At 44.4% G+C, this 26,817-nt stretch overlaps 1 protein-coding gene across 1 annotated transcript; it reads right to left on the bottom strand.

Annotated features, from left to right (window-relative positions):
* Window positions 1-233: 233 nt before the first annotated feature.
* RIPK4 (receptor interacting serine/threonine kinase 4) lies at window positions 234-23,695 on the bottom strand. The gene is made up of 8 exons (XM_052795044.1): window positions 23,456-23,695; window positions 15,244-15,535; window positions 7,384-7,532; window positions 6,521-6,570; window positions 5,322-5,480; window positions 4,280-4,386; window positions 3,657-3,909; window positions 234-2,651 (listed from the first exon to the last, which is right to left on the bottom strand). Exons 1-8 carry the CDS (start codon window positions 23,635-23,637, stop codon window positions 1,474-1,476), a joined length of 2,370 nt encoding a protein of 789 aa, XP_052651004.1. The 5' UTR covers window positions 23,638-23,695; the 3' UTR covers window positions 234-1,473.
* Window positions 23,696-26,817: the final 3,122 nt, after the last annotated feature.

Below are 26,817 nucleotides of genomic sequence, written 5' to 3'. Positions count from 1 at the left end.
AGCAAAGCACAACACTGCTGCTTGCTCTGTGGCATGCATGGTGGGAACACACTACCAAGGAGAGGTGAGGTACCTGTCTGGGCAGCAGCCCACCAGTCAACAGGGAAGATGCAAAGGCATTTGCTTTGGCTTCAAGGTGGGGAAGAAAACTAAATTCCCTGAACAGCTACAGCATAAGAGGAAAGCATCCCAGTTGTACACCAATGAGTTACACACATAAATGCTAGGCTATGTGGAGTTTTAATCTATAAATTTATTCTGTAAATAACACCTCCAATTCATTCAAGCTCCTTACCTTCCATTATAAAATCTAAGGGGAATGTAAAACTGAGGACAGCCTTACATGGCAATGGTTTGGGCTTCAACATCATTAAACACATTACAGTTGCGTGCTGCTGCTGGTCAATGGGTTTTCAGTAGCTTTAACAACGACAACATACAGACAGATATGGAACACAATCTTTTATTAATAACAGATCACATTTGAACTTTGAAAAGAGTAAAATTAAAAGGTGTATTAAAACATACCCACTCTACGCAATCTATTTTCTTCAGTAGAAAAAAAGCATACAACAGGTAGAAATACTATATACACAGTATATCAGTCTAGTCATCAGCCCTTCCAAACATTGTTTTGCAAGTTGGTATAATGGTGTTCGAATATACCATCCAGTTACAGTCCAGTATGAATTTTAGCTTCTGACTTTTTCATTTAAGACAAATCACTAAGCACCTAGTTCAGCTTACTGATCTTAGAATTCATACAAGGTGGTACTGTATATGAAGATACCAGTGTTAATCTTTTACTTCTGCTTATGTATTTTGGGGATCCTGACTTGTTAATAAGTCTGCCTCATAAATTTTGAGTACATGGAAATCTGTAATCAATGTCTCCATTAAACAGAGTACCTTGTGACACTGAAAGATGATTAACTATATCTTCAATAGCCCTTTCCTCATCTCTTGTGTTAATTATTTCAAGCAGATTTGTGTTGTGTTTATTATACATTGGAGGCTTTCAGCCCAAAATATAGATCACTGCAATAAACCAGGAATCTACACCATCCTTTTTTTTTTTTTTTTTTGGAGGAAAATAAAAAAGCAGAATGTTAGTTCTTAAATTAGTTTGGCACATTAAAAAAAAAAAGCGGGGAGGGAACCTACAAGTTGCATCCTTCTCACAACATCCTTGGGAGGGGAATGTCAATATACAGACAGGGCAGGCACACGCAGAATGACTGATACAGACCACAGCATGGCAGACTCCAACTCTTAGCCTTACACGTGACCTTAGTCCATGTGCACTCTCACTTGCACACTCAAACACAAGTAGCTTCTGCTTGTTGCACCTCAGTCCATCAGCTGACACCACTGATGAGCAGGTCACTGCACAACTGAAGAAGGCCTTCATGAGTCAAGCTCCAGCAGCCTTCTTGCACCACGTAGAAAGGTAGCAAGTTCTGTACCTTTTGCTTAAGTCTCACTTAACAACACAGTAACCGAGCTATTACTGCTCTGCTGAGCAAGCTGTAGCAGGGTCTGACATGTGGGTCTTTGCATGTCAGTGTGCGCCCCATGCTTCAGAAGAACCTCAACTGTTTTTGTGTGCCCTCCTCGTGCAGCCAGATGAAGAGCTGTCAAACCTTCACTGTCAGAAACATTGATATTTTCTGAACTGACAAGTTCTTCTACTACTTCAGAGTGCCCGTTTTCTGCAGCAAGGTGTAACGCTGTCCTATTTGAGGGGCCTCTGGCTAGAACACTGGCCCTTTCATCTATCAGCAACTTTGTTGTTGCTAAATGGCCGCTGCGAGATGCCAAGTGCAAAGCAGTGTATCCTTCTGCTGTTGCTGCTTCAATGTCTGCACCATGTTTAAGGAGCAGCCTTGATGTGCTTGTGTGGCCAGTTTCAGCAGCTATGTGGAGAGCAGTCTGCAAGAGTGCATTCCGTATGTTGACATCCGACTCCAGGTCTATGAGAAGGCGAGCAACACGGTAGTGTCCTCGTTGGGCGGCCAAGTGTAGCGAGGTCCTTCCGTCCACGGTCTGCACATTCACGTTTGCACCCCGCTGTTTGGCCAGAAGCTTTACGATGGGGAGATGACCTTGCCAGGCAGCATAGTGCAGTGGCACCCAGTCATCCTTTCCTTTGATGTTCACATTAACACCTCTTCTCAGCAGGATCCGCACAATATTCTCTTGGCCATACTGACAGGCTATGTGGATGGGGGCTCTGCCTTCAAAATCTACCTCATTTAAGGATGCATTCTTATCAAGCAGCATTTTGGTGCTGAAATCATCCCCATTTTGGGCAGCAAAGTGAAGAGCAGTCCACTGATCCTCGTCTTTGGCATTAACATTGATTTTCCTAGCCATAATCAGCTCCACAATGCTTTTAACTTTCTTCTCAATGGCTACGTGAAGAGGGGTGGATCCTTTCTTGTTGGTGAGATTAGGGTTAGCGTTGTACAGGAGGAGCCACTTGACACATTCTTCTTGACCAGCTTCAACAGCCAAGTGCAAAAGACTGGAGTTCCCGTCTAAAACAATATCAACATCTTGAGGCTGGAGGATCTTCATCAGCTTACTGGTATCTCCAGATAAAATGGCTTCCGTTAGCTTCCTCTTCTGTATGTCTGTAGTACCAATATCTAGATGCATATAAGGAAGAAATTTTTTACAATGAGGGTAGTGAAACACTGGCACAGGTTGCCCAGAGAGGTGGTAGATGCCCCATCCCTGGCAACATTCAAGGTCAGGTTGGATGGGGCTCCGAGCAACTTGATCTAGTTGAAGATGTCCCTGCTCATTGCAGGGGGGGGTTGGACTAGGTGACCTTTAAAGGTCCCTTCCAATCCAAACTATTCTGTGATTCTATGAAAAAGACACCATCACAATTCTGATACCCATCAAACGTTACTTGCCCATGGCTAACATATCTGGTGGCTTCAGCAATGATTGACTCCCCTCCCCCCACAGTAGTTTCAGGACAATTTCAGGTCAGATCTGGAGCCCCACTTACTCTGTTTCTTGTGAAATGAAGAACAAAGGATGCTGTGGTTGATCTCCCTGCACTAATCATTGTTTGCCTAATGGGAAAATAGTTGCCTGTTTTTTGCAGCACTGGACTGAAAAGGGAAGGGCATGTGCACAACAGCGGGCGGTCCTTATTACAACGTTCATGAGAGCTGCTGAGAAAGTGGCTTGAGTCTTCTCAAAAAAAAAAAAAAAAAAGTGCTCGGACTTGGGCTTAGTATAACTGAAAAAGTCACAAACTCAGCTGACCTGACTGGGCATTGGCGTTAGTCCCACTCTGAGCAGGATGCTGGACTAGGTGACCTCACTTCCAACCAACCTTTACATGACTGATTCTGTAATTGCTTTGATGGGAATTCAGGTCACTTCTTTTCAAAAGTAAATGAGATTTATTATTTCTCATTAGATCATGTTTGGGAACCACCTCTTTTTTTTTTTTTTTTTTTTTTTTTAAAAAAACTGCCTCCAGTAAACAATTCTGTAGTGCTGACACCAAGACAAAGCAATGCTAGATTTCCAGAATGCTATTCTTTATATGACTACTCTCCAACCCATTGACTCCCATGCCCCAGTCCAAACAACTACAAAAAAACAACAACAAAGAAAAACCTGACCATTACCTGAACTCTCCCTTTCAAAGGAAAGGGAAAGGGAGCCTCTGGATGAAAAAGCTGAATCTACAGATGAAACTCCTGAAAGCCGCTTGTCACTGGAGGCAAGTTTGGACTCAGAAGAGCTGCGGCTGAGATCCTCAGGGCCTTCCATAGTCTGTGAAATCCCTGAATCCAGCTGGGACAACAACTCTGAGAGACTGTAATCTTTAACTGATGGTAGAGCAGGCTCCTGTTTTGGCTGGGATAATGCAGGCATCCCCTTTAAGAGAAGCACACAGCATTTTAGAAAGGTCAGTAGAGAAAACAGAGCCACTGAAGCTGCATAGCTCTTCTGTCTACAGCATTTTTTAAGATCAGTCACACCCACATAGTTCCAGCCTTTATTTCCTAACTGTCCTGCTCTCCCTCAACAGTCTAGGCACTTAGTCCTGCACTGAGGTTTTCCTAAGCTGGTCCATGCAGCTGCTGCCAATTTTGCATTCCAGTCCTTCACCAAGACCCACTTCTATCAGGCAAGAAGGTGCTCAAAAGCAGCAAAGAGAAAGTTGCTTGGGAAGTTACAGGTCACAGAGGAACCTGTTCCTCGCAAAACCTAATGCACTTGAACAAGAGGCGGAAAGAGAAAATACCTCAGGCTTCTGCTCTGGGGAATTCTTGGTGTCCAAGTCCTGAGTTATCATCTCTCTTGTTTCATCTTCTGGTTTTTCACAAAGGGCCTCTGTTTCTGAAGTGATTTCTTTGAAGAAAACAAGAGAAGGTTTGGTGTTTTTTTTTTTAATAGGATACTTTTCTGAGATGCCCTGCTGCATTTCTCTATCTTTAGAGCTTAACAACTTTGAGATACTGTGGGAGAAAGACTCCAATTTTGACTATTCCATCCAGCACCTCATCAGTAGGTACAAGTGTATAGCTAGGCAAAGAGTGCACAGGGCTGACTGAACAATTAATTTTCACATTCAGACCAGACAAACGTTACATGGTGGCTACACCGCAGGTCTGTGAAATGGGAACCAGTCTACTGCTGGCAGACTTAGATGTATGTTTTTAAAAAGGTGGGATCCCTTTTCCCTTCAGTCCCCATACCTTGTTTGGGCAAGAGAAGAGGGAAGAGGCAAATCCCTCCCATTAACACTCAGTGAAGCTACCTGGAGATAGCACTTGCTACATCCTTCTGCACATTTGAATTCATAACAGGTGCTTAGGGCAAGTTCAAGCCTTTCACCAGAGTTGCCCGTTATTGGCAGAAAAATGACACCACAAATTGTTTTATTACAAGAAAACAATTCAGTTTCTCTGCATACAACAGTAAATTTCAAGAGCCAGGGCCTTCAACACTTTGGTATGGTGAAAACCACACCAACTCTAGCTTGGCATATGCCCCGATACACACAATCAGAAATGAACATAATTTCTGGCTAAATGGATCAGCTGGTTCAGCACAGGTCTTATTCCTGACGTGTTTACATAACACTGTCATGGTCAGACTTGTCCCCAGATAATCCCTTCCTCCACAAATGAGTAAGTGGCCTGTATCATTGTCTCTACCATACAATGTGCTCTATTTATTCTGTCAGAGGTTCACAGCATTTACCCCAAGGATTAACAGAGTCTTGAGCAATAACGTGACTCATAAAAGAATAAATGGGCAGCCAAGTTACGAGGAAATCTTACCTTGAAATGTTGGCCGTTCACCAGGATCATCTTGCCAACATTTTTGCATCAGTTTGATCAAGTTATTACATGAATGAGGTCTGGATTTGGAAACAGCAGGTAGCTCTGGGCGGTGGCCTTTAACTACTTTTACCATAATATGTAAAATGTTGTTTTCCTCTGTAAAGCAAAAGCACACAAATTAAGATCCCCCAGCTAAAGGAATTATTTATCTTTTGTCTAAGAGCATTAACAGTGTATTAGGCTGAAACGTGGTTTTCATCCATTTTTTCTAGATTTACAGTGCTTTCTTTTATCAACAGGGAAAAAGAAGTTGGTCTTATTCTCCCACAATACATTCGTCAACGCAGTAACACCTACTTCCCATGTATCAGTTAAAAACAATTGTCAGTGAGTGACTGTGTTCTTTTTCCACCCATAAAAGACACAGAACCAAAGAAAAAAAACCTCAAACAGTTCTTTGGTACCTCTCTTTGGATTTCTGTATCTGCTGTAAGAAAACTGAACCCCAGCTTTTATTTAGACCAGGTACCTGAACTTTTCATAAAGGTGAAGGAAGAACACAAATCAAGAATTGCAGTAATGTGGCTCTTGGCTCTGAAGTCAACCATTGGGCTAATGGGATCTATCATTTGAAGAAAAATTAATAGTAGACTGGAACCTGTTCAAACATGTTTGCTATACATAGGCTAGTCATACACACAGGAAAAGTCATGAAGAATAAATATCTGCCTGTTGATCAGTACATTTACCATGGGGTGGAACAAGGCTTATTCTCACAGACAGGTTTGTTGGTTTTTTTTTTTAAGGAACAAATCTGTACCCACAATCTACAAATAAACTACAGAACCTCGCTACAGAGAAGCTGTTTCTGAAAACAGCACAGTTGCCTGCCAGTTGGCTTTGCTCTGTTCCTCGTTGGCCGCAAACGTGTCAGAAGTCTGCACAGGCTACACAATAATCAGCAGAAGTAAAAAGGTGCAGACTAGGGCACCCTGCGGCAGTATGGGTTTCATGATGTACGACAAAGGAGGACTTACATTTGTGATCAGAATTTGAGAGCTTGAAAGTGTCTACCACACAAGACTGTAGGAATTTGGAGAACATGCATGTAATCTGGGGCTGGTGGGGCAGGAAGCACGCTTATCAATGGGAGAAAAGAAAAAATTCCAACACAACCCACAATACATCAAACTTACCTGCAAAAGGCTTCTTCTGTGTAAGAACTCCCCAAACCACGATAGAAAAGCTACAAATAAATGCAAAAAAATTACTTCTAGAAAAGCTTTAAAAAACCCAACACAAAAAAAGCTAAAAAACTCACAGAAGTATAATTTATTTTCTTAAGTTCCCTTTCCTTGTCTTTCACTTCTACATCTAATTCAGCTGATGAACCCATGAACACACACAGCAAGATGCTGCCAAGAACCATGATTTGAAAATCTAGTTTTTGCAGGGAAGAACCTAAGGCAGTGAACATAGGGACTTGCTGGAGGCTGCTGAGTTCTTGGTAACATTTACAACTATTCCACACCAAAACTGACAAAATCAGAGGGCAGCAAAGCATTACTGTGGATTTTATTTAATACTTCAATGCTGCAAGACACCTTTAAAGAAATACATTCCATTTAGAATATGATATATCTTTTAATCTACAGCTATGATTTCCTTTTCCCAATAACCTTACCCTGAAAGAAGAACCAAAGACCTAGTGATGAAATCCACTGAATATAACTAAGAATTTTGTCACAGACTCGAGAAGTAGGTCAGGATGTACCTTTTGATGGGGAAATTAAAGATGGGCAGAGTGCCTCCCATGCCAGTTGCTAATAAATAAGTTTTACTTGGAATGATAATGCTCAAGACCCAGTATCAGCTGCAGTTTGTTAAAAGGCCTCTACCCTATAAGGACTTAGCAAAAAGCAAAGCAAACATGACCCTTTGCAAGATAAGGCTTAAACTAGATTTAGGGGTTTCACGCTCAATTACATTTTATAACCAGAAAAAGAGGGCTCATTTTACAGTATTAAAGTACTTTTAAGTGCTTTTGTAGTTAACTGACCTGTACACATCATGTTTGGTGTCAAAACACCTGTTTTTCTCTTTGATGCGCTCTGGAGGAAGGTACGCAATTGTGCCACACAAGCCATCCATGCTGATGTCATGAGAATGGGACAAGCCATTGCACTTTGCAAGTCCAAAGTCAGAAATCTGCAAAAAATGGAGGTGGATGAGGGGGAGAGAAGTGCATGCCTACCATTAGTCTTCGGAGGTGTTAACAAAAAATTGTTTGTAAAGAATGATAGATGTAACAGGATGACCCAACAAAATATAGTAAGGTGCCATTCAGAAATACTAAGCTAGGAAAACATCTCTGGAAGCATTATGCTATGGTAGGTTTTTTATATGGTTAAGCAAAAAAAAAAAAAAAGCAGCAAGCAGTTTTATGCAAGCAGCAACATGTTAGCCCATTACATAGCAAACACAACAAATAGTCAAGACAATTTATTGTAATTTAAAACTAGTCAAATTTAGCTAGTGCAAACTACTTTAATGTAATTATTGGTCCTGCCACCCCCTTTCCCTATGTAACCTCATGTCGTATGCTATGTTTAAGTGTTCTGAACACCTGTTTTCAGACCATGAGCACTCCAATGAGCGCAAGAGAATTGCTCTTTCAGATACCGCTGTCACACTGACCATGCCAACAAGGACTAAGCCCAACACCAGAGGCACCAAGTGTTAAAAAAACCCAAACCCAAACCAAAACACACACACACACATCAAAAACCCACACAGGGAATTCTTTTTGGCAACTAGGAGATACAGCAAGTTGGTGCAGTGACGCAGTGAACACAGCTGAAATGAACAAAACAAGTGACAGCAAGTTTATAAAAAGGAAAACACACCTCCACTTTAATTTGAAGTGTCAAACAAATATGCATTCATTTGCTCTCAAAGGCATACCAATCATCAAGCAAACAGATAGGCAAAGAATTTCCTTTATCTTACTTATTTCCCACTGGTCAAAAATGTCTATTATGCTAAGTGGAAATTTCAAGAAAAGTCAAGTCTTTTTGGACCACTCAGCCCGCTGATTTTTTTGTCTACATGTTAGATAAGATCCCCCCCTCCCCCGACTTATACATTCTTTTTATCTAATAAATACTCAGGTTTTTCAATGACTCATTCCCCTTTTGATCTTCACAGCTTCTCCTTTGAGAAAGTTCTCCCTCAAAACAACAAGCATAATTAAAAAAAAGCTGCTTTTTTTTTTTAAATAGGCTCCAACTTTACACTTTCAGAAGTTTCTCTCTAAAGGTACCACAAAGCTAGTCATAACATGCATCCACTACTGGAAAGGGAGAAAACTACTGCCAGCTTCAGCCTCCTGGAGAACAGGCAGGCTACACAGCCATTGGTCTTCAAATGCTAGGAATCTCCCTTTGCCATAAAACAAAGCAAGCAACCCACACAGCTTCAGGAAGAACTTCTCCCAGGGAAAAAGAGTTCAATAGAGGCATTCTTAGGAGCTGTAGCAGTCCTGTACCCCAGCACACAGGTATATCCAACCTGTTGTCCATCTGTATCTTAAATCTGTAGGGTAATGTGGGAATGACTTGAGAAGATAAAAAAAAAAGAGGGGAAAAAGAAAGGGGGGAAAAGCAAAGTCATCTGGAGAAATAGCTTCGCATGCATGTAGGGCTGCACTCTCAGAGCGGGATTGCTGACCTCCTTAGCAAGCCAAGCATTGGAGTCCAGGAAAGCAGTAAGTAGTCAAGAAACGCAGGTTTGCAAGCCAGCTTACCCTGGGAAGAGCTGAATCGACTGCCCCAGGAAGTGCTGCATGAATTTGGGGCACTTACTGCTCCACAGGAGAACAAAAGCACAACCCCAACATCATACAAGCCCATAGTGTCAGGTTAATAAATGAACCGACTGCTGCAAGTCTGAACAGATCCAACTTGGTGAAGCTCTGCTATCCTTTGATTAATGTGAAGCAGAGACTTGTATACACCTCAAGAAATCCATATGGCATGCAGGCATAATTAAAGTAATACACCTTCCTCCTTGTCTAAACAATACCAGGTTTCCTACTGTATAAGTTAAGAAATAGAGATGAAATACAGACAGCACAGTGACACTCCTGCGTTAAGAGCCACCAGCTATGTTGCGTGAATCTAAGGCTAGGGGCTAAGACAGAAGGCTAAGCACACTAGATAGAAAAGGTCTCAGTCAGAGCCTACAAACCAAGAAACAGCTAAGGTACATAGTATACCCGCCCCCCCAGGCTAGCAAGAACTTTACCTTGTGAACTTGCCCCTACCTACTGTAAAGGCCTAGGTTTTATACCAATTAATAGGAAATTCATCTGAAGAGCAGAGCTTCAATTATATCAAATGCTGCAGAAAGCACTGGAAATTGAAGAATTGTTATCTTCCAGGCTGCAACAAAATAGTAACATTCTGCAGACAGCTTTTGTGGCTTTTACTAGTTCCTTTAGGGTAAATTTTCCACACTGCATGGTGTATTTAGTCATGGAGTTTCTTTAAACATCAGTGGGAACCGTGCAGTGGGTGGAAGACACAGCCATTTAACTTACCTGTTTTGCCTTTAAATTGCTTGCCAGGTACCTAGTTCTGCAACACAAGGCACCCTTGCTGGTGAAGGTAGTGAAAGTGGAGCAGCCCTCCCCGCTTCTTCCTCCACATCCCTGCTAGCCCTTGCAGCCCACCCCAGGATCTGCCCTGCCCCATGATCCGACAGAACCCATAACCTTACTCCTCACATCAGTTATTTCAGGTGGATCCCATCATGCTTCAAAAGCATAGCTAATATCAGCAGAGTTAAGAGGAGACATGGAGGCGACAGACTGCTTCATGCAAAACATGTGGTGAAGAGGTAGGAAGAAGAGAAAAAAACATTGGCCAAAGCCCACGCAGGCAGTGGGATTGTTCATGTTCAGACAGCTCACTCAGTCTCTGCTATTTAAAGGTCTGCATGAGAACAAACACGTGAGTAGCGACTGGTGAGGGGACCTGTACATGTTTTCCTCCCCACTTCCCAGCAACATTTACTTTACTGAGAGATTCCAAGATCTGAAGATTTTTTTTTCCTTTCTTTTTTTAGTTTTGTTTTAAATCGAGCATGCTGTGCACACAGGTCTTTCTCTGCTTCTGTCATTTGTGGACATTTCCGTTCTCGTTTGTAAAAACCACTCACTTGCAAAGTTTTAGATGCTCTGAGTTTATCAAGTTATTTTTTTGGAACTTTTTTTTCTTTTTTTAAACTAGTAGATATGGTCACATAACTACAATGGTTACTAAAGTCAGCTATTCCCAAACAATGCAGGGATCTATCTCTCGGGAACAAAATTAGTGCTTGGAAAGTGCTTTCACTGGTGACTCCTGACAGGCCATCCTGAAGCATGCGCTTAGCTTCTGATGCTGCACGTCATTTTTCTGCAAATGAGACTCAAGAACCCACTGCAATGGACTCGGGGACAGAGTTCACCAAAAGGTTTTCTTCATCAAATAGGTAACAAAGCCATCAGATTAATTTTTAATTGCTGCTGGCACATCCAATATTTGCCTCTGTCCAAAGTCTCCATGCACTTGGATATTGAGAATGCCACCACATCTGTCTATAGGGTTTTCCCGTGTTAGGGGGTGGGGGGTGGGGTTGGCCTTGTTTCTTTCTTTTTCTGGGGGTAAGGGAGAAAGCCTGGTTATTTCAATTTTGTTCTTTAAGAAATGCCAGAAATTTTTAAGACACTTAAATGGGTCACAGATTTGGACTACTAAAAATTAGGAATAAAATTTAATTCCAAGTGTAGACATAACCAGCATCCGCACTTCAAACATATGTCTTTACTTCAGTGTTTATGAACACACTTCAGTTAGCTACTAAAAGAAGTCTTTCTGAAACAGACTGTATTTCCATCCTTTCTAACCTGTCCTGAAACCTTAACTCCTCAAAACCTGTTTCAGGTGTGACGTTTGTAATGCTCTCTTCAGAAGTGGCAGAAACCACAGCCATGGTCAAACATCCATTTCAGTCCATCATAAATCTGCATTACTGTAACAGGGATGGTCTTGTTCCCTCCCCTGTGCCACCACAAATAGATCAATTAGAGAATTGATCAAGGTGAAAACCAGCTTTGTTGGTTGGGATTAAAGAGCCATGCAACAACAGCCCTACATGGAAACCTTGATCAAGAGGGGTGGGAAACAGGGAGAAAGGACACACAAAACAACAAAGCCTCTTCTCACTTCTAGTAACAGGAAAACATTTGCAGCTGATAAAAAAAAAAAAAAGTGGCTGTGTTAACTACATCAGCTAGTCTAATAAAAGCAGACAACTGCTCTTTACCAGCCTGGCCTCTGGGTATTACTTTGACCTACAGTTAATAACCTACATTAAGAATCTTTCTGATAAACAAATTTGCCGCCTGACTAGGCTTCTTCTAACTCCACACTCAGAAATTCTGCAGCCCATCTTCAGCTGTAGCAAATAAAAGTGGAGACCACAGAGGCAACCTATCCATATTTACTAAGACCATCAGCACAGCACAACACAGCAGCGAACTTCACTCTTCACACTTGTTTAAATTAGAGCACTGGGGGGGTGGGAAATACAAGCAACTACAGTGAGCTTAAAGCAGTGCACAGCTGAGACCAGCTCATCCTGCTTCAAGTTCTTTAAAAACAAAATCTGGGAGATGAAAAATAACTGGTGGGGTGTGCATGCATGTACCCACACATATATATGTGCCTGTGTGTATATGTGTATGTATACATATATATGACAAGATGAAGAGCTGCAAAAAACAGACTGGATAGTAAGAGAAACAAGAACTTACAAATAATGCTTTTGCCAAAAGAATTAAGTTGCATGTTGGCTTCATTTTAAATACCTGAACAAAAAGTAACACTCTTAACTATGAGAGATTGAAGATAAGAAACCTGGGAAGCAGCAATAGAGAGAGCATACAGGCATGGTAGCTGGCAACAATTTAACGTAGGAGATTACTGCACTGGGGTGTGGGGGGTGTGTGTGTATTCTCCTACCGAGGGCCCTGGGGAAAGATCACATCGGAGCAGGGAACGAGCAAACTAACAGGCCGCGAGGGCAGCGCTGGAATGTGGCATTGCTTCCCCGGCGTCGGCTCCCCACAAGCAATTGCCACATCACAGGGAGCTCTGGGGAGACATCCAGAATGCGTACGGAGGGCAGGCGAGCTGAAGAACAAGTTCATAAGACATGGTCCAGTTAAGCAACAGATAGGTGTTAGACAGCCCGTAAGTACTGGAAGGCTGCATGTATGGAACACTGGTGAAAGAGGCAGGGAGCATCTTGTTGGTACAAATGGAAGTAACGGATTGACATTGAGGAAAACAAATGCAGGCTGATCCCTGCTCACAAAGCCTGCCTGGGTATGGAATAATCCTCCCAAGGAAACCACACTGCTTAAGGCAACCAAGATGGAGCAGGACATGGCAATGAAGGGAGCCCCCAGCTGAGGCTCCTGTCAGCACTGAGCTCTACCACGACTCGCAGGGGAGGAGGTATGCATGCATGCATCCATCCATCCTCCAAAACCAGCAAAACCTTAGCTTGCATTGTACATATTACGTATATTTAAAATCACCAAGGAATCCCCCAACATGCCTTTGAAAAATTTAATATCTGTCTATCTATATCCCTGCTCAGTGCTCAGGCTAATGCTATCCTCTTAATTATCCTCCCAAGAACAAAATTCAGCACACACTTATGTAATACACAGGAGACGACTTTATGATATGGAGGCACCCACTTGATGATAAGTTCTGTACAACACTACTGCATTAGTCACCATCCTCACTTGGGGTTTTTACAGCAAGCACTGTGCTCGTAAAAGAAGAAGGGCGTGTTTCCATTTAACTAGCAATAGAGCACAGAAGCATTTCTAATGTGCCCCACTGGAAGACTGTCTGTTTCCTGGCTCAAGGGCAAGCAGTTTATAAAAGTACTCCCTACCTCCAAACTCTTCTTTTGCAGTCTGCAACATCTGTTCACACACCTTCGGATTCTATTAGGGACAGGTCACCTACTAAATTAACTCTAACATTTAAAAAGTAAAAACACTTCAATCATCAGCTCCATTAGCCTTCAAGCAAGAAAATGCACATTAAATCAAGCTGCAGGGTCTGAAATTTAATTACAAGTCTCACATCACACAAAAAGAAGGTTTGGGGCCACATTTTTAAAGTGAAGGCGCCTCACAGAATATGTACATCTCTTATTTTGCATATAGGTTCCTGCGTCTGCTTTGCTGCTTGGAGGGGTTTCCAAGACGCCTGCAGATGTAAAACACTGCTGGCTGGAAAAAGGTTTGGAGTAGACCATTCTTTTCTGAACATAATGGAAAGGGTCCAAAGACCTTCATGTGTTTCATATACAGAGCAAGTAGTAACAGTCTAGGGATGTCAGCAATGACCTCACCAGAAACATTTTTCTTTTTTGTACATTTCACACTTTGCCCCCTTGTATTACATCACCACTCAGATATAGGCTATACAGCAGTCAGAATATCAGGCAGCATTTCAACCTCCTGAAACAGTGAGAAAAATACAGCCTTCATATCTTGGCTCATGGATGAGTCAAGAATTAGGAATTTAAGACGTTATGCAAGCAAGCACAAACTTTAGGTAAATAAATACCTAGCAAAGAACTCTCAGCACCAATGTGGGAGAATATACTTTCAAGAGTTCAGATCCTGACGTTCTGGTCATAACACCATGGACCACCTGTAGATGCCTCCTATCTCAGAAGGAAAATCCTTCTTAGACGTAAACCACTAAGAGGCCTAGTAAAAAAGCTGAGACTGTCACAGATGTGATTTCATTAGAGGCACATACCTCTTATGGCTCCAACCTTTGCATGACATCTGGAGAGATTTTTTCATTTAATGAAAACTTCATTTTTAGAATGGTACAGCAAGACCAAAACCATTTGGCCAGTTTGAGGGGGATGGGAAAACAGGGAACCAGATGGATGATGGCACTGATAAAAATCTATCTCTACATGTACTGAGTTATATCAGCCAGCCAGCATGATTAATCCTGCAGATTAATCCTGCAGTTCTAAGGTTAAGAGTTTGGCCTCTGATTTGGAAAAAAAAAAAGAAAAAAAAATCAGGAAAAAGATGTATTTCAATCTCTTTCCTCTCCAAAAGAAAGGATCAGAAAGCAAGCACAACCCCCTTAGCCCAGCTGTCAAAAATAGAACCTCCAAGAGAGAAGGCCAATAAGTTTGCTAGCTTACTCTGGAAATGGATAACAAAAAGAATTTCATGCTGATACAGCCACAGAAATCCCCTTAAGTGACCTCTGGTATGCATAAACAGTCAGGACAGAGATACTTCTTCACTGTATATGCTCTGAGCAAATGAAAGAAGAAAATGAGTTGCCTCTGGGAAGGCTTCTCTGGACTCCAGCTGTAAATGAAATTTGAGTTTTTAGTGGAATGTACAAAGCCAGAAGGACCTAGACAGAATAAGGTTACCACTGGGAGCTCTGGAAGTGGCATAGATGATTTAGAGGTTCACACTGCTTTCCTCTCCCTGTTCTCATCTGCCTCATGACCCTACTGCATGGAAATTTATAGCAGGACCCATTAGGTCTCAAAAGCAGAGTTCACTACACTAGCACCCTCCTAAAATTTCAGGAGGGTTCTCACAAGTTCCCTAACTCTACCTCTATTTATGTACCAAAATGGTGCATAAATCAGGTAGACAACTTGGGGGACTGGAGGGGTTGGGTTGGTGGGCATTTTTCTAATTTAGAAGGAATGCTGCTGGTTTCTCTCAGGCCTTTGAGTTTGGCAGGAGCCATGCAAGAATATCCAAAGGTGGGCCCCTGGCACAGTGCCCAATGTGTACCTTGACATGGTAGTGGCCATCAAGCAGGATGTTTGCAGGCTTGAGGTCCAGGTGGAGCAGTGGAGGGGACATGCAGTGCAGGAAGTTCATCCCCACAGCCGTCTCGTGGATTATGCGGAAGCGCAGTTCCCAGGGCAGAGGTTCAGAAGCCAGGAGCTTTTCCAGAGATCCCGTTTCCATGTATTCCATGACTAAGCCAACCGGCTCTTTACAGATGCCATAAACAGGAAGGATGTAGCGAAACTTTGCCATTTCCATCTTCCTGGCTTCTTCCAATAACTCCATGCGCTCCCTGGGTAGAAGAGAACAGATGGTGAAGGATGGAGTAGCTGTTTCCCCCCCGCCCTCAAACATGTACAAAACATTTCTTATGAAACTGAACACCACATTTCATGATCATCGCTTGGCTGAACCATGCTACATCTCACCAGCCTGTACTCCAGGCATATTTCCACATTTACTAACTTTCTTTTATGCTTCTAATGGTAGGGAGCTCACAGCTGCTGAACCACAGACAAGTTGTACACTTCAACAGTGCAAATATCCCTAGCGTAAAGTCCATCTCCCTGCTTTGATGTTTATGCTGCGCTGTTAAGAACAAGGATGATACATGTAGTGCCCAGATTTACTACCGCTGTAACTCCTTGGGCTAAGGTAATTAACTTTTTGTGAGTCATAAGACTGCGTTAATCAGTAGAGAGCATGGACAGCATTGCTTCAGCTGCCCTGCTGGCACAGGCTGCCAGCACACAGACCCAGGCCTTGGGAAAGGAATCTCCGGGACCCACCATTTAGGGGAGCAAGCTGCCCGCTGTAGCTGGGGGGACACAGCAAAAGCCTCCTCATCCTCAAACCCCAGATTTGGCAACCCCAATACTATGCTTACTCAGCTCCAGCGGATGCCAAAAACTCCCAGCACGCCATTTTCAGTGATGTAACAGGCCCAGCACCGGCACACGTAATGAGCACCACTGGGTTGTTTACAGGTCACTTTAGCCTGACCCTGCAGAGTGCTAAGCATTACTCAGTCCAAGCTGCAGCCTCCCAGGTCAAGACCCTTAATTGCCATGCCCTCCTTCTGCACCTCACACACAGCCTTTGGGCTGCAACAGCCTGCAAGGACCCGTCGGGCACTGAGTTGGAAAGAGGAAACAAGGGTCCTCTCCCCAGGCCGACTGCGCCCACAAAGAGGAGCCACACGTGATGGGTGAAAGAACTTTCTGTCTGTCAAAAACTACATTATTAGTGACAACAGACAGTAGCCAGAGAAGCTTTGGGCCACAGGTACTGATGCATCACTGTTGCTGCCACCCACCGATTCACAAAAGAGGACACAGGGAGGTCAGATAGGTAATATTTCCCGAACAGACCCTCTCTTATTACACGACAGCTCTTGTAATGTACCCAGTATGTGTACACTATTTAATGGAGAACAATACCTGGAGCAATGGGACAAAGTTTTAACACAGATGCCTGGTAAACAGAGAGTCCTACTTTAAAAGAAAAAAAACATTGCTTTGATGCTCCCCCACCCCACGCAGGCATTTTGAGAAGACCAGCTGTCCTGGAAGATGTCAGGGTTTAAATATAAAGCTCAGCAAGTACATTCACAGTGGCCGCAACAACTGATCAGAGGAAAGATGCTTGTACCCTCTGCAAGGCAGAAAAAAGCTCTGTCACCTGCCCCCTCTGCCAGTCCCCGAGAGCTGGAAAACACCTGGGGACCAATCCTAACCCAGTCACAGTTTGTGCCTTGTGCCACTAACAAGTGATGCCAGTTACTACTGTGGGAGCCTCTGCCATGGCAGAGCTATCAGCTCAATCAACCTTTTTTTAAAAAAAAAAAAAAAATCCAAGGCCAGCTAGAAGCACTCTGCATTTCTAAAAAGAAAAACGCCAAGTGCAACCTCAGCACAATGAAGTCTCCCCTTTCTGCCCCCCCCAATGCCTGGATGATCCAGGGGCAGCACGCACCACCCATGCTGAAACGAAGCCTGCAATGGAGCCTCAGTGCTCCCACGTGGGAGCAATTTTGGGAGCCATCATTTAGCCCTTAGACCACATCCCCTTCCCCTCTGCTTCACCTTGCTGTGGGAAGCACAGAGTCGATGTTCACCCAGACAAGGTTGGAAATGCAGTCTGCTGCCTGTTCCTCACCAACTGCAGCAGCCTACAATAACCCGATGCAGTTAACATTTCACACTAGGGGCGAATCTAGCCTAGCAAGAAGGAGCAGACCTATTTCAGAGGCAAGATCAGGCTGAAAAGTGGTTTAAGAGGGACATACACACTGGGAGGAAACTAAAAAGATAAGGGAAATCTTTTCTCTCTGTTAACCATGTTGGCTCCTGCTGCTCCCTACAGCAACTTTCTTGTGAAATAATTGCCTTTGTAGACAAGTACCCAGTTTGCTCTTTGGCACGCTGGAAGGGAGCGCCTATGAATAACACAACCAACTCCTTGCCCCCAAGCCACATGCATAGCCAGCATAATTCACCAGGCTTCGGAGGGCTGAGCTCTGGAGTCAGGGATGTAAAATACCTGTCTGAGCCCTCCAAGGCAAGGCAAGAACGCAGCAACAACTAAAGCCTAACAAGAACCACTAGACTTCCAGAGACGGAGTTCCTGGGCTAACAACAACCTCAGAGAGCATCACAGAGACCAGCTGCTCGAAATGGGGCATCTTCTCTACGAAGAGAGAATTTCCAGTTTCAACAAAATAAAAAAAAAGCTCCCTTTCTGCTTGGACCAGACCCAGTTAGTTGAGTGAATTAACTGACTAATTAACAGGCAAGTGCCCTTTATCTAATTTCCCTGTTTAAATAAAACCCCCATACAACAATTGCCACCTTTAGCATCTTCCCATACCCAGAGCATCCAAAACTGAATCAGCCAGTGATCTCATAGAGGCAGGGAGACATGTAAGTTTCCAAATACAGGCCCCTGTCACCTTTAGAAAACAGAAAAGGAAAAAAGACAAAAGAAATAAAGAGAGACAAAATACAACTCGGTCATTAGCCAAGTGCTGGAGTGGCTTGCATTAATTGTATTAACACAAACAGCTCCTTAAACCAAGATCTCCTCCATCACGCAAAGATGAAAGGTCTTTCCCTTCCCTTAGCACAAGGTGCTACTGGCACTCAGCACAGTCTTAGGTGTTCTCAATGCGCCCATCACCTCAATACGCAAGTGCTAATCCTGCAACAAAGGATGATGTAGGTATCCTTCAAGTTCACATTTAACAGATCAAAGGATGGGATGGGGCAAGGGACAGGGGGTGTTTATGCTGCTCAGTTATTCCTAGTGCTTAGAAATTATTCTGCACTATCACCAAGAAACACTTCCCTCCAAAGTGGAAGAAAAGAAAAGCTCCTTATGAGGTTTCTCAGTCAAGAGGCATGAGACTAGCCTTTGTTATAACAGAGTTTCTTATTTAACACGTACACAATTAAAGAGTCAGAATTAACTTCTCGAAGCACCTTGGCTCTATTCACCTCCCCCTCCAGTACTATATCCTAACATTATGGTAATAAAAATTTAAAAAAGAAAAAGCTTGCACACAGGACAGCTGAGCTCATGGGGTACATACAGTTTCCCTTATAATAGTATTCGAAGACAGGGGCACACACATCAAGAGATCTAGCACTGGGTTCAGTGCCAAATAGCATCTCTGTCAGAGTCAAAGTCAGTGACAGATCAGCCATTTTCAAAGCAATCAGAAATATTACATGAACGGGGAACCTCTGACATCCCCGAAAGAGCTGTCTGCTTCTGCTCAAAGTCAGACCCCGAATGGATAGGGCTGCACTCTTTGGATTCTCCCGGAGAGACAAGGGACTTACTCCTGCCCACTGTCTCACTCCCCAGGGCCCAGGGCCCAACCCTTGTACCACAAACCCTGCCACAAGAACAACAAGAATTACGACTATATCCGCATTTGCATGTATCCAATCTTTATGCCCTAAAGATAACACTGTGTTATAAAAATGCAACTTTAAACTCACAAGGCAGTCCTTGCAGTTTTATATTCCCCCACCACTACCATCACATTTCCCTAATGGAGTCTGAGACAGAGCAGTTAAAGTTGCTCCAGAGAAACTCAAAAAGCCCTGAAAACCTGTAATGGGGCCATTTGCGTGAACCACCTCCAGACGAAGAGCAGCCAGGCTTCTCCCACCCCAGGTGAGATCCAGCCCTGCACAGCCATGCTGCTGACCAGTGGGGAATGCAAGTTACCTCTTTACAAACTGCTGGTTGTGAAGATGGAGTCCACAAAATTACAACACTCCTGAATTTTTTCAGGGACTCTTTTCATCTGCATGCTGGCAGATGTTTAAGAGCATACAGTGACCTCTGCTCTGCAGGGTACATCTTTAATGACCTTCACACTGCTGATCCTCAGAGAAGAATGTGAATAAGAGAAGAAAAGAAAAACCACTGCATTGTCAGGGCAGAATAAGTTTGGGGAAAAGAATTAAAAAAAAAAAAAAAAAAGGAGGAAAATTCCTTCTTTCAGGTTAACACAGATCTCAGCCCTGCTAACAGATCTCTGCTGTATAGCCCTGGTACAAGAGGATTACAGGTTAACCTGGACAGCTAGGCTCACCCCTACTCTTTAAGGAGCACAAGGTGAATATTAAGTTCTACCTACACATCCAGAGACCGCCAGAACAGACATTCGTTCACCTTTGTCACCTAAATAAATGCACCATCTGCTAACAGCAAGGCATTTCTAAAACCTCCTAAATTTCTACGTCCTGCTCCATTCCTAAATCCAGGTCCTGCAGAGGGAGGTACATCTAGCACTTTGCTCATTTTATTTTTTTTTTTTCCAATCAAGAATGCAGACCTTTCCACCTCCACACCCTGTAGTCACCTCCACCAGCTAACACCTCCAGTGAAGAGCCCCCTCTGGGAACCATTACATCATTCATACTCGTTATAGTCTGCACATTTACGTTCAGCTATAAGAAATCCACAAAGGCTTCCAGGTTGTTCTCTCTGAGCTCGCCACCCTTTTTCTCCAGGCCACACTTCCATTCTGGCCAAGAGGGGTAAAGAGAAGAGACTTGGCACTCTCCACTGCAAGTCCTGGGGGAGAGGCTCCTCCACCCTTCTAGGTCACACAGTCTTTTCTTCAGGCTTACATTGAACCTCCCCATCTTGAGAGCGTCTTGAGTCTTATGTGGGAAATGTGATTTCAGGAGACAGAAAGGGGGAGCAAATAAGGTGTTAGGAATGGAATTTGGCTTGATCGCCTGAGAGGGCTTGGGCTTAAAGGTAAAAACATGTCTGGCTGTACATTCAGTTTTTCTTCTGCTTGAGGCCACTTGGCTCTATGCTGTGATAATTGCCAAAGGAATTACTCCAAATCTCTTACTGTCTGCAGAAATGCAGTAAGAGAGACTACACAGTATTACCGCCACCAAGCCATTATGAACAGGGTTTTAATGTGGTACCAAATAAATAAATAAGAAAAAGCCTCTGTGTTTTTCAGTCAATGTTTCTGATACCACTGGTAATTCTTCTAACGCTGCTGCTTCACAGGGTTCCAAGGAACAGCTAGTCAAGTTAATCTCCTGGATTAACAATCTAATTACATGGGCTTGTTTCAACCTGTGAACTAGAGGGGTAGTGTTTTATTTTGTCTGTGCCGCCCACCCCACCCCGCCATTTGAATGGCACAAGTTTCTTAGAAAAGTTCCAGGTGAAAAGTCTCTTTGGGGAGCAGCATTACCAACTACTGAAAGGGGTTTGGTAGAGCAGCCTAAGAAGCAAAGGAAAAAGCATATACAAATTCAGTTTAGCTTTATTTTCCAATTTCTAATAAGCACTCCCCTTAAGCATCTGAAGCACAAATTCTGCAGTAAAACAAATAAATTAGTGTTTCAAGGATTGGTTTGTTAAAATTAACCAGGAGCTGCAGGAACCCCACGCCCTCAAAGTTCCCAAATTCTCAAGGGACTTTTCTTAACTGTATTGCATGTTTGCATGGTCTCTCCGGTATCTGCACACCTCATAGCCACCAAGGGACAGGTGGTTCTCTATTGCACATTGTGAATATATTAATATAGAGATTTCATAGCAACTCTGAAAATTAATTGTTCATACTAAAATAGGTGACAGCATCCTTTCTCTCAGACTGAAAATTAATGTTTAAGTAAATTTCTAGATGTATTCTGCAAATGAGAAGTATAACATGTTCTAGTTTATTTTTAAGAGATGTTTTAATTTTAACTGCAAAATTAGTCAGCTACAGTACTAGTTTGATTAGGCCTCAATAAGCATCAAGCCTGAAACCTACTTTGAAGTTCTAATGGTAGGAGGGCTTGCAGGTTAACCCAATAAAACACCCTCTGCAACTTTGAGGTCTTTCCCATTTTATTCACAGACAGCACAGTTACACTACGCATGTATTAAACTCTCCCTCTCCCCTTTTAAAAAAGGCACATTTTATCTCATTTACTGTATTATATAAGCCATGCCTACAGCAAAGTCAGCAATTCAGATAACGGGCAAGACGCCTCACTACCCTAGTAATCTTGTAGAAGACAGGCTTAGAAACATTTTCCATCTTGGGCAAACTTCTCTCTCTCCTCCTGCAGGAACCACAACAAGGGAAACCTTTTTTGACTGAACCAATCCACATCTCAAAAAATGAACTGCAGAATCAGCTTGTGAGTTAGCAGAGATCCCAGAGATCAAGGTGGAGCTGGAAAAGCTTCATGAATGCGACTTGGCCATATTCACCCCCCTCTGCACAGATGCCAACCGGCTGGGAAATCACTACTGTCCCACAAAACAGAAGGATGCTTCTAAAGATGCATCTGACAGCCTTCCTCTCCTAGGAAAAGAGAGCTGCACTCCATAGGCCCCCATCACACACGGGCTGTGTGAGCACAGCATAGCTGATTGTCCTCCACCGTGGGCCACAGCTAGTTACAGAAGGCAGATGAGTTGGAGAAAGTTCTCACCATGTGGTATATTTATCTGCAACACAATACGGCTCCACACTGGACTACCCAGTGAGGACTCATCCCTGGCAGACACAGGGAGGAGCACTGGCCCTGAACTGAAGCTGGAGAACATATTTCCCAGCACATCTCCTTTCAGCACCGGCTCCTGAAAGACAGCACGCCTGTGCCTGCAGCACCCACGCCCCAACACCCCCCACACCAAGCCCACGGCTCACCCCGCTGCTAACCACCACACAGGAGTCACAACTAATGCATCTGCAAATGCCAGCTAAAGGGCTGGCTTTTCTCAAGGTAGGGAGCTCACTGGAACGAGACACGGCGGGCCTGAGAAGCCCCCAGATCCCACTCGGCATTTTCACTCCTCCTGCACTTCCCATTCAGGACTGCCTTCCACGACCTTTGGAGCTGCAGCAGTCCGAACGCTTCGGTGCAAGCCAATACACGCACGACCAGGGCAGGGCAAAATGCTTTCCGAATTGCTCCAAGAGAATAGGCAAGACCTATGCTGCAGCTGTGCGGCGGCTCTTTCCAAGCTGCTGCAAGTGGCTAAGGAACACAACTTATTCTTTGAGGGAGACCAGCCCCATTATATACGACATAACTAAAGGTGTTGGTCCGGGCTTTGCTTAAGTGTGACAAAGGCCACGTTTGCCTGGGGAATATTTAATTGCATGGCTCTCTTCGCTGCGTTTAGTCAGACCTTCATACCCGTTGTTGCTGTTGGTAAACAGGGCTGCAGCTACGGTGCTCCTGCTGTGTTGGTGTGGGGCTGGGTTGCTTTGGTTTGTTCTTTTTCGAGTACGCTCCCAAGACCTGTAACTCTGGGCTACATCACTTGGTTCATTTCTCAGAAATAAGGTGTTGTGCTGACAGGGCGAGCCGTATTATGATCTCGTTCGGCCTCGGAAGGGCTTGAACTGTTGTGAAGCACAAATTGCCTACATTTGCATGCCTCGTGGAGGCTGAGCCAAGGAAATAAAATAAACTGAAAACAAACCCTGACGACAAAAGAATTAAAAAGATAAATCTCTAAGGACCTAGGAGATGGGCAAGGGCTGAGGAAGGGGAGCCCCTCAGTCGCCCAGCGGCTTCCCAGCTGCGCGCAGCCGGGAAGCGGCGGGGCAACTGAGGGGCTCCGGGGTGCCTGGAGAGGGTCATTCCTGTGGGAAGAACCGCTTCCCCACTCCCTCCCTCCCCTGCCCCCCCCTCCCCACCTTGTCCCTGTCACCCCTTACTTCTCATCCACATGAAGGCTGGGCGAACACTTGATGGCGAGCCACGTCTTCCAGTGGAGATGGCGCACCTTATACACCTGCCCGAAACCCCCCGAACCGATCTTTTCCCAGCTGCCGAACTCGTTCTCCTCGAAGGTTTTCAGCAGCCCCATGGCCCACGGGGAGCCGCTCTCCCGCGCCATGCTCCTGCTGCTCCCGATCCCGATCCTGCTGCTCCTCCTCAGCCGCCGCCCGCCCGCCCAGGTGAGTCAGGTGTGCCCGGGGGGGGGGGGGGGGAGCGGGCTGGCGTCACTTCCTGGGCCGGGCCCGCCGCCGCCGCGGGGAGCTGAGTGCAACGAGCGCTGTCGGGGGGCGGTTGTGGCCCGGCGGCCGGGACCCCGGTGCGGCTGAGGGGAAGGTAGCGGCCCGAGGGCCGTACCGCCCTCCTTGGCTGCCCCCTCCACCCCGGAGGCGGCCAAGATGTCCCCAGGGCCGGGGAAGCGCTTGGGGCCCGGCCCTTGCTTCTCCCGACAGCCGCAGAGGACGGTTGCCTCACCCCCGGGTGGGTTTCTCCACAGGCCCCCTCTTCTCTCCCGGGCACCCCGCAAGCTCCCGGCCGGGGGGAGCGGGGCAGCCCCCCCCCCGCCCCCGTGCAGCACGCGTGTCCAAAGCTTCCCGGGCAAAAGCCACGGGGGAGGAAGGGAGAGCTGCGCAGGCTGGTGCGCTGTGATAATTAAGCTATTAATTAAAGGGGGAGGGAAGCACCGGCAACTGCGTTCCTTCCTTTTCTTCTAGCAGGGCCTGCTCTGGAAACCCCGGTGGGTCTTCGTCCCTCCAGCCAAGGGGCACAAACCCTTAATCCGTGCATCCTGACCGTGTCTGCGAGACTCGGGCCAGCCCGCAGTGCGTGGTGGAGGCTGGTGTCTGTCCAGGCGTGCTCCGAAGCAACAATTTTTAGGCTTTGGGAAACCGTACTGCCAAGAACTGAGGCATGTCTGGCTTTTAGTTGCCACTGGGAGTAGGAGCTTTGACGATCCCAGCAGCAGATTTCAGTGCCTGAATCCTTTTGTGGATCGAATTGCAGGTACCGCAGGACTCAGACCAATGGATAAAGAGTCTTACTCTGTTACTGAGATGCTGCAGTTGCAAGGAAGGAGTCTGCAACCTTTGGTACGTAACTCCATGGTAAAGAGGCTATTCCAATCTGCATCACGACCTTCACACCTATCACATGTCTAAAGGTTAATAAAGCTCTTGTTTGTTTGTTATACTGAACATCAGACTCAAGCTGATTGTTCTAGGCAGTTAGTGTATGATAATTTAATCTGGCAGGTTAGGCAATAGATAGAGGACAATGTGTTTTAAAGCTAGCTTAATAGCAGTCTTGTCTTTGCAAAGCTCCATTTAAAAAGAATCTATAGAGACATTTAATTACTTTCAGGAGACATGGGACATCAAGTCTGTTCTCAGGGCTTTATTCCACATGGACTTGTTCCTGCTTAATTTGCTCCGGATGAAACTAAACAATGGCTTACTCTGAATGGGAACATCTATGTGTAAATAAATCAGGAATAAGAAATAGCTGTGTGTAGATACAAGCCCTTAGGTCACCTCTGTGACCCAACAATACACCTCTATCTGACCTCCTTCTCCTGGCTATCATCCTAACTTGTTCCTTGCTTTGATTTGGGACTACAGCTGTAACTGGATCAGCCTGGAGAGACTGCCATTCTCTCAAGGAGCTCTGCTTAAGTCAACGCGATTTGCAGAACCAGGGCCTTGGACACTGTATCTTCTGGAGGTGTGCACAACTTTGTTCCAAATAGCACACCAGATATTTTATTCCACTAATGTTACATTGTCATTCAAACTCCTGTTTCATTGGGAAGATGGTGAAAGTTGTAAAACTCGAGTTAGACGAAACCCAGCTTGCACTTAGTTGGCAGTTGAGTTTAAGCAAAAAGTAGATTGTATACCTTCTACCTGCACTGTGATTTGAGAATTAATTCAACAAACACCAGCAACAAAGGAGTGAGAGCTCATGAAAGAACATGGAAAGAGCTCATCTAAGAGAATTTCAATTACTTCAGTGCTTTCAAAAGGACTAGGCCTAAATAAAATTCACATTTAAAGTGCTTAGAGAACTGGCTGCCCAGGCTCTGAGCTTTTAGTTGGTGAAGTGTAGGAAGGCTGGAAAAGGGCACCAGAAGAGCTTGTCTTCAAGAGGCAGAAAAAGAAAGTCACAAGGGAATTCCAGAGCAGTCAGGTCCCTGACTATAAATAAACAAATAGATAAAATATGCTAATAGCTAGACAGACTGACAAAACAACAGTCAATACTAGGTTTATTGAGAACAAATCATGTGAAACCAACCTAATGTATCTTTTTGTGGCAAGGTAACCAGGCTTGTATAAATCCTTCTCTCCCGTGCATGTACATTAGCAAGGGCATCACAAAGAAACTACCTTCTTACACTGTTTCATTGTCTTGCAGTATTTCTCAGTCCTTTAGGAGAACAAAATTTAATCCAGTGCTTTAGCCTTCTCTTTTTGGAATGAAATCCTTCTAAAGGGTTGCTTGGGGTATATGAAGTCAACAAACCTGAAGCTTCAACAGGTCTTAGGGGCACCTTTGTCCTGTATGTTAGAGCTAAAATATTTTGCTTCTGTGTTCTGTAAACAGATAGCAGATGGCAACTATGTAACAGCTTTAAAGCTGATACAAAAGAGCACTAATTTGCAACTTGCAACTTTCCAAAAAGATAAAACCAAAAATCCGTCCATTTGCCCACTTTGCAAACATTTAACCTATGATTAGATTTTTATATGCAAACGGTGCAATACTGCAGTTGGCTTAAGCCAACCTAAAATTTACATTGTCTCTGAAGGAGGCTGCCGTCCCCTTTTTGTGTCGGTGCTAGTATTCACACGGTTGTAGTCGTGTTCACATGGTTGAACAGTAACTGAATCAGCTCAATGATCTCACTTAAAAAAACTCCCTTGGTTAGTTTTCAGACAGATCAGAAAGCTGGCCTGACTTACCAGATGCTTGTTAATGTCAACAGAAAGGGAGGCGAGTAGGCTGGAAGGAAACTACCTCCAAAGAAAGTGATGAAAGGGGCATAGTTACACATTGTAACAGATGCTGGAGTTCCTTGCTGATCTCATTTAAAGCACACCCTCGCAAACAACTGAGAAGTATGGTGTGGCAGTGGAAATGAGCAGTAGGAAGAGGGTGGGAATTCTCAAACTAACTTTTCCACTGAAGAAAATTAAAAAAAAAAAAAAAAAAAAAGGTACAGTATAGGTAATCCTAATGAAGTCAATGACACACTCCAGCTGGGCTGCTCCTAGTGCCCAGAGGGAGGCACGTGTATGAATTT

The sequence above is a fragment of the Harpia harpyja genome, chromosome 8, assembly GCF_026419915.1.
Source record: "Harpia harpyja isolate bHarHar1 chromosome 8, bHarHar1 primary haplotype, whole genome shotgun sequence".
Classification (NCBI taxonomy): domain Eukaryota; kingdom Metazoa; phylum Chordata; class Aves; order Accipitriformes; family Accipitridae; genus Harpia; species Harpia harpyja.
This window is presented reverse-complemented; position numbering and strand designations above follow the sequence as displayed.

Excerpts from the sequence above, each read along its gene's own strand:
- RIPK4 (XM_052795044.1), bottom strand. The coding sequence starts at position 23,637 with ATGGCGCGGGAGAGCGGCTCCCCGTGGGCCATGGGGCTGCTGAAAACC. Across the intron at positions 7,533-15,243 it reads ATGGCCACTACCATGTCAAG|ATTTCTGACTTTGGACTTGC; the intron begins GTACACATTGGG and ends CATTTTTTGCAG. Across the intron at positions 5,481-6,520 it reads ACAGAAGAAGCCTTTTGCAG|AGGAAAACAACATTTTACAT; the intron begins GTAAGTTTGATG and ends TTTGCTTTACAG.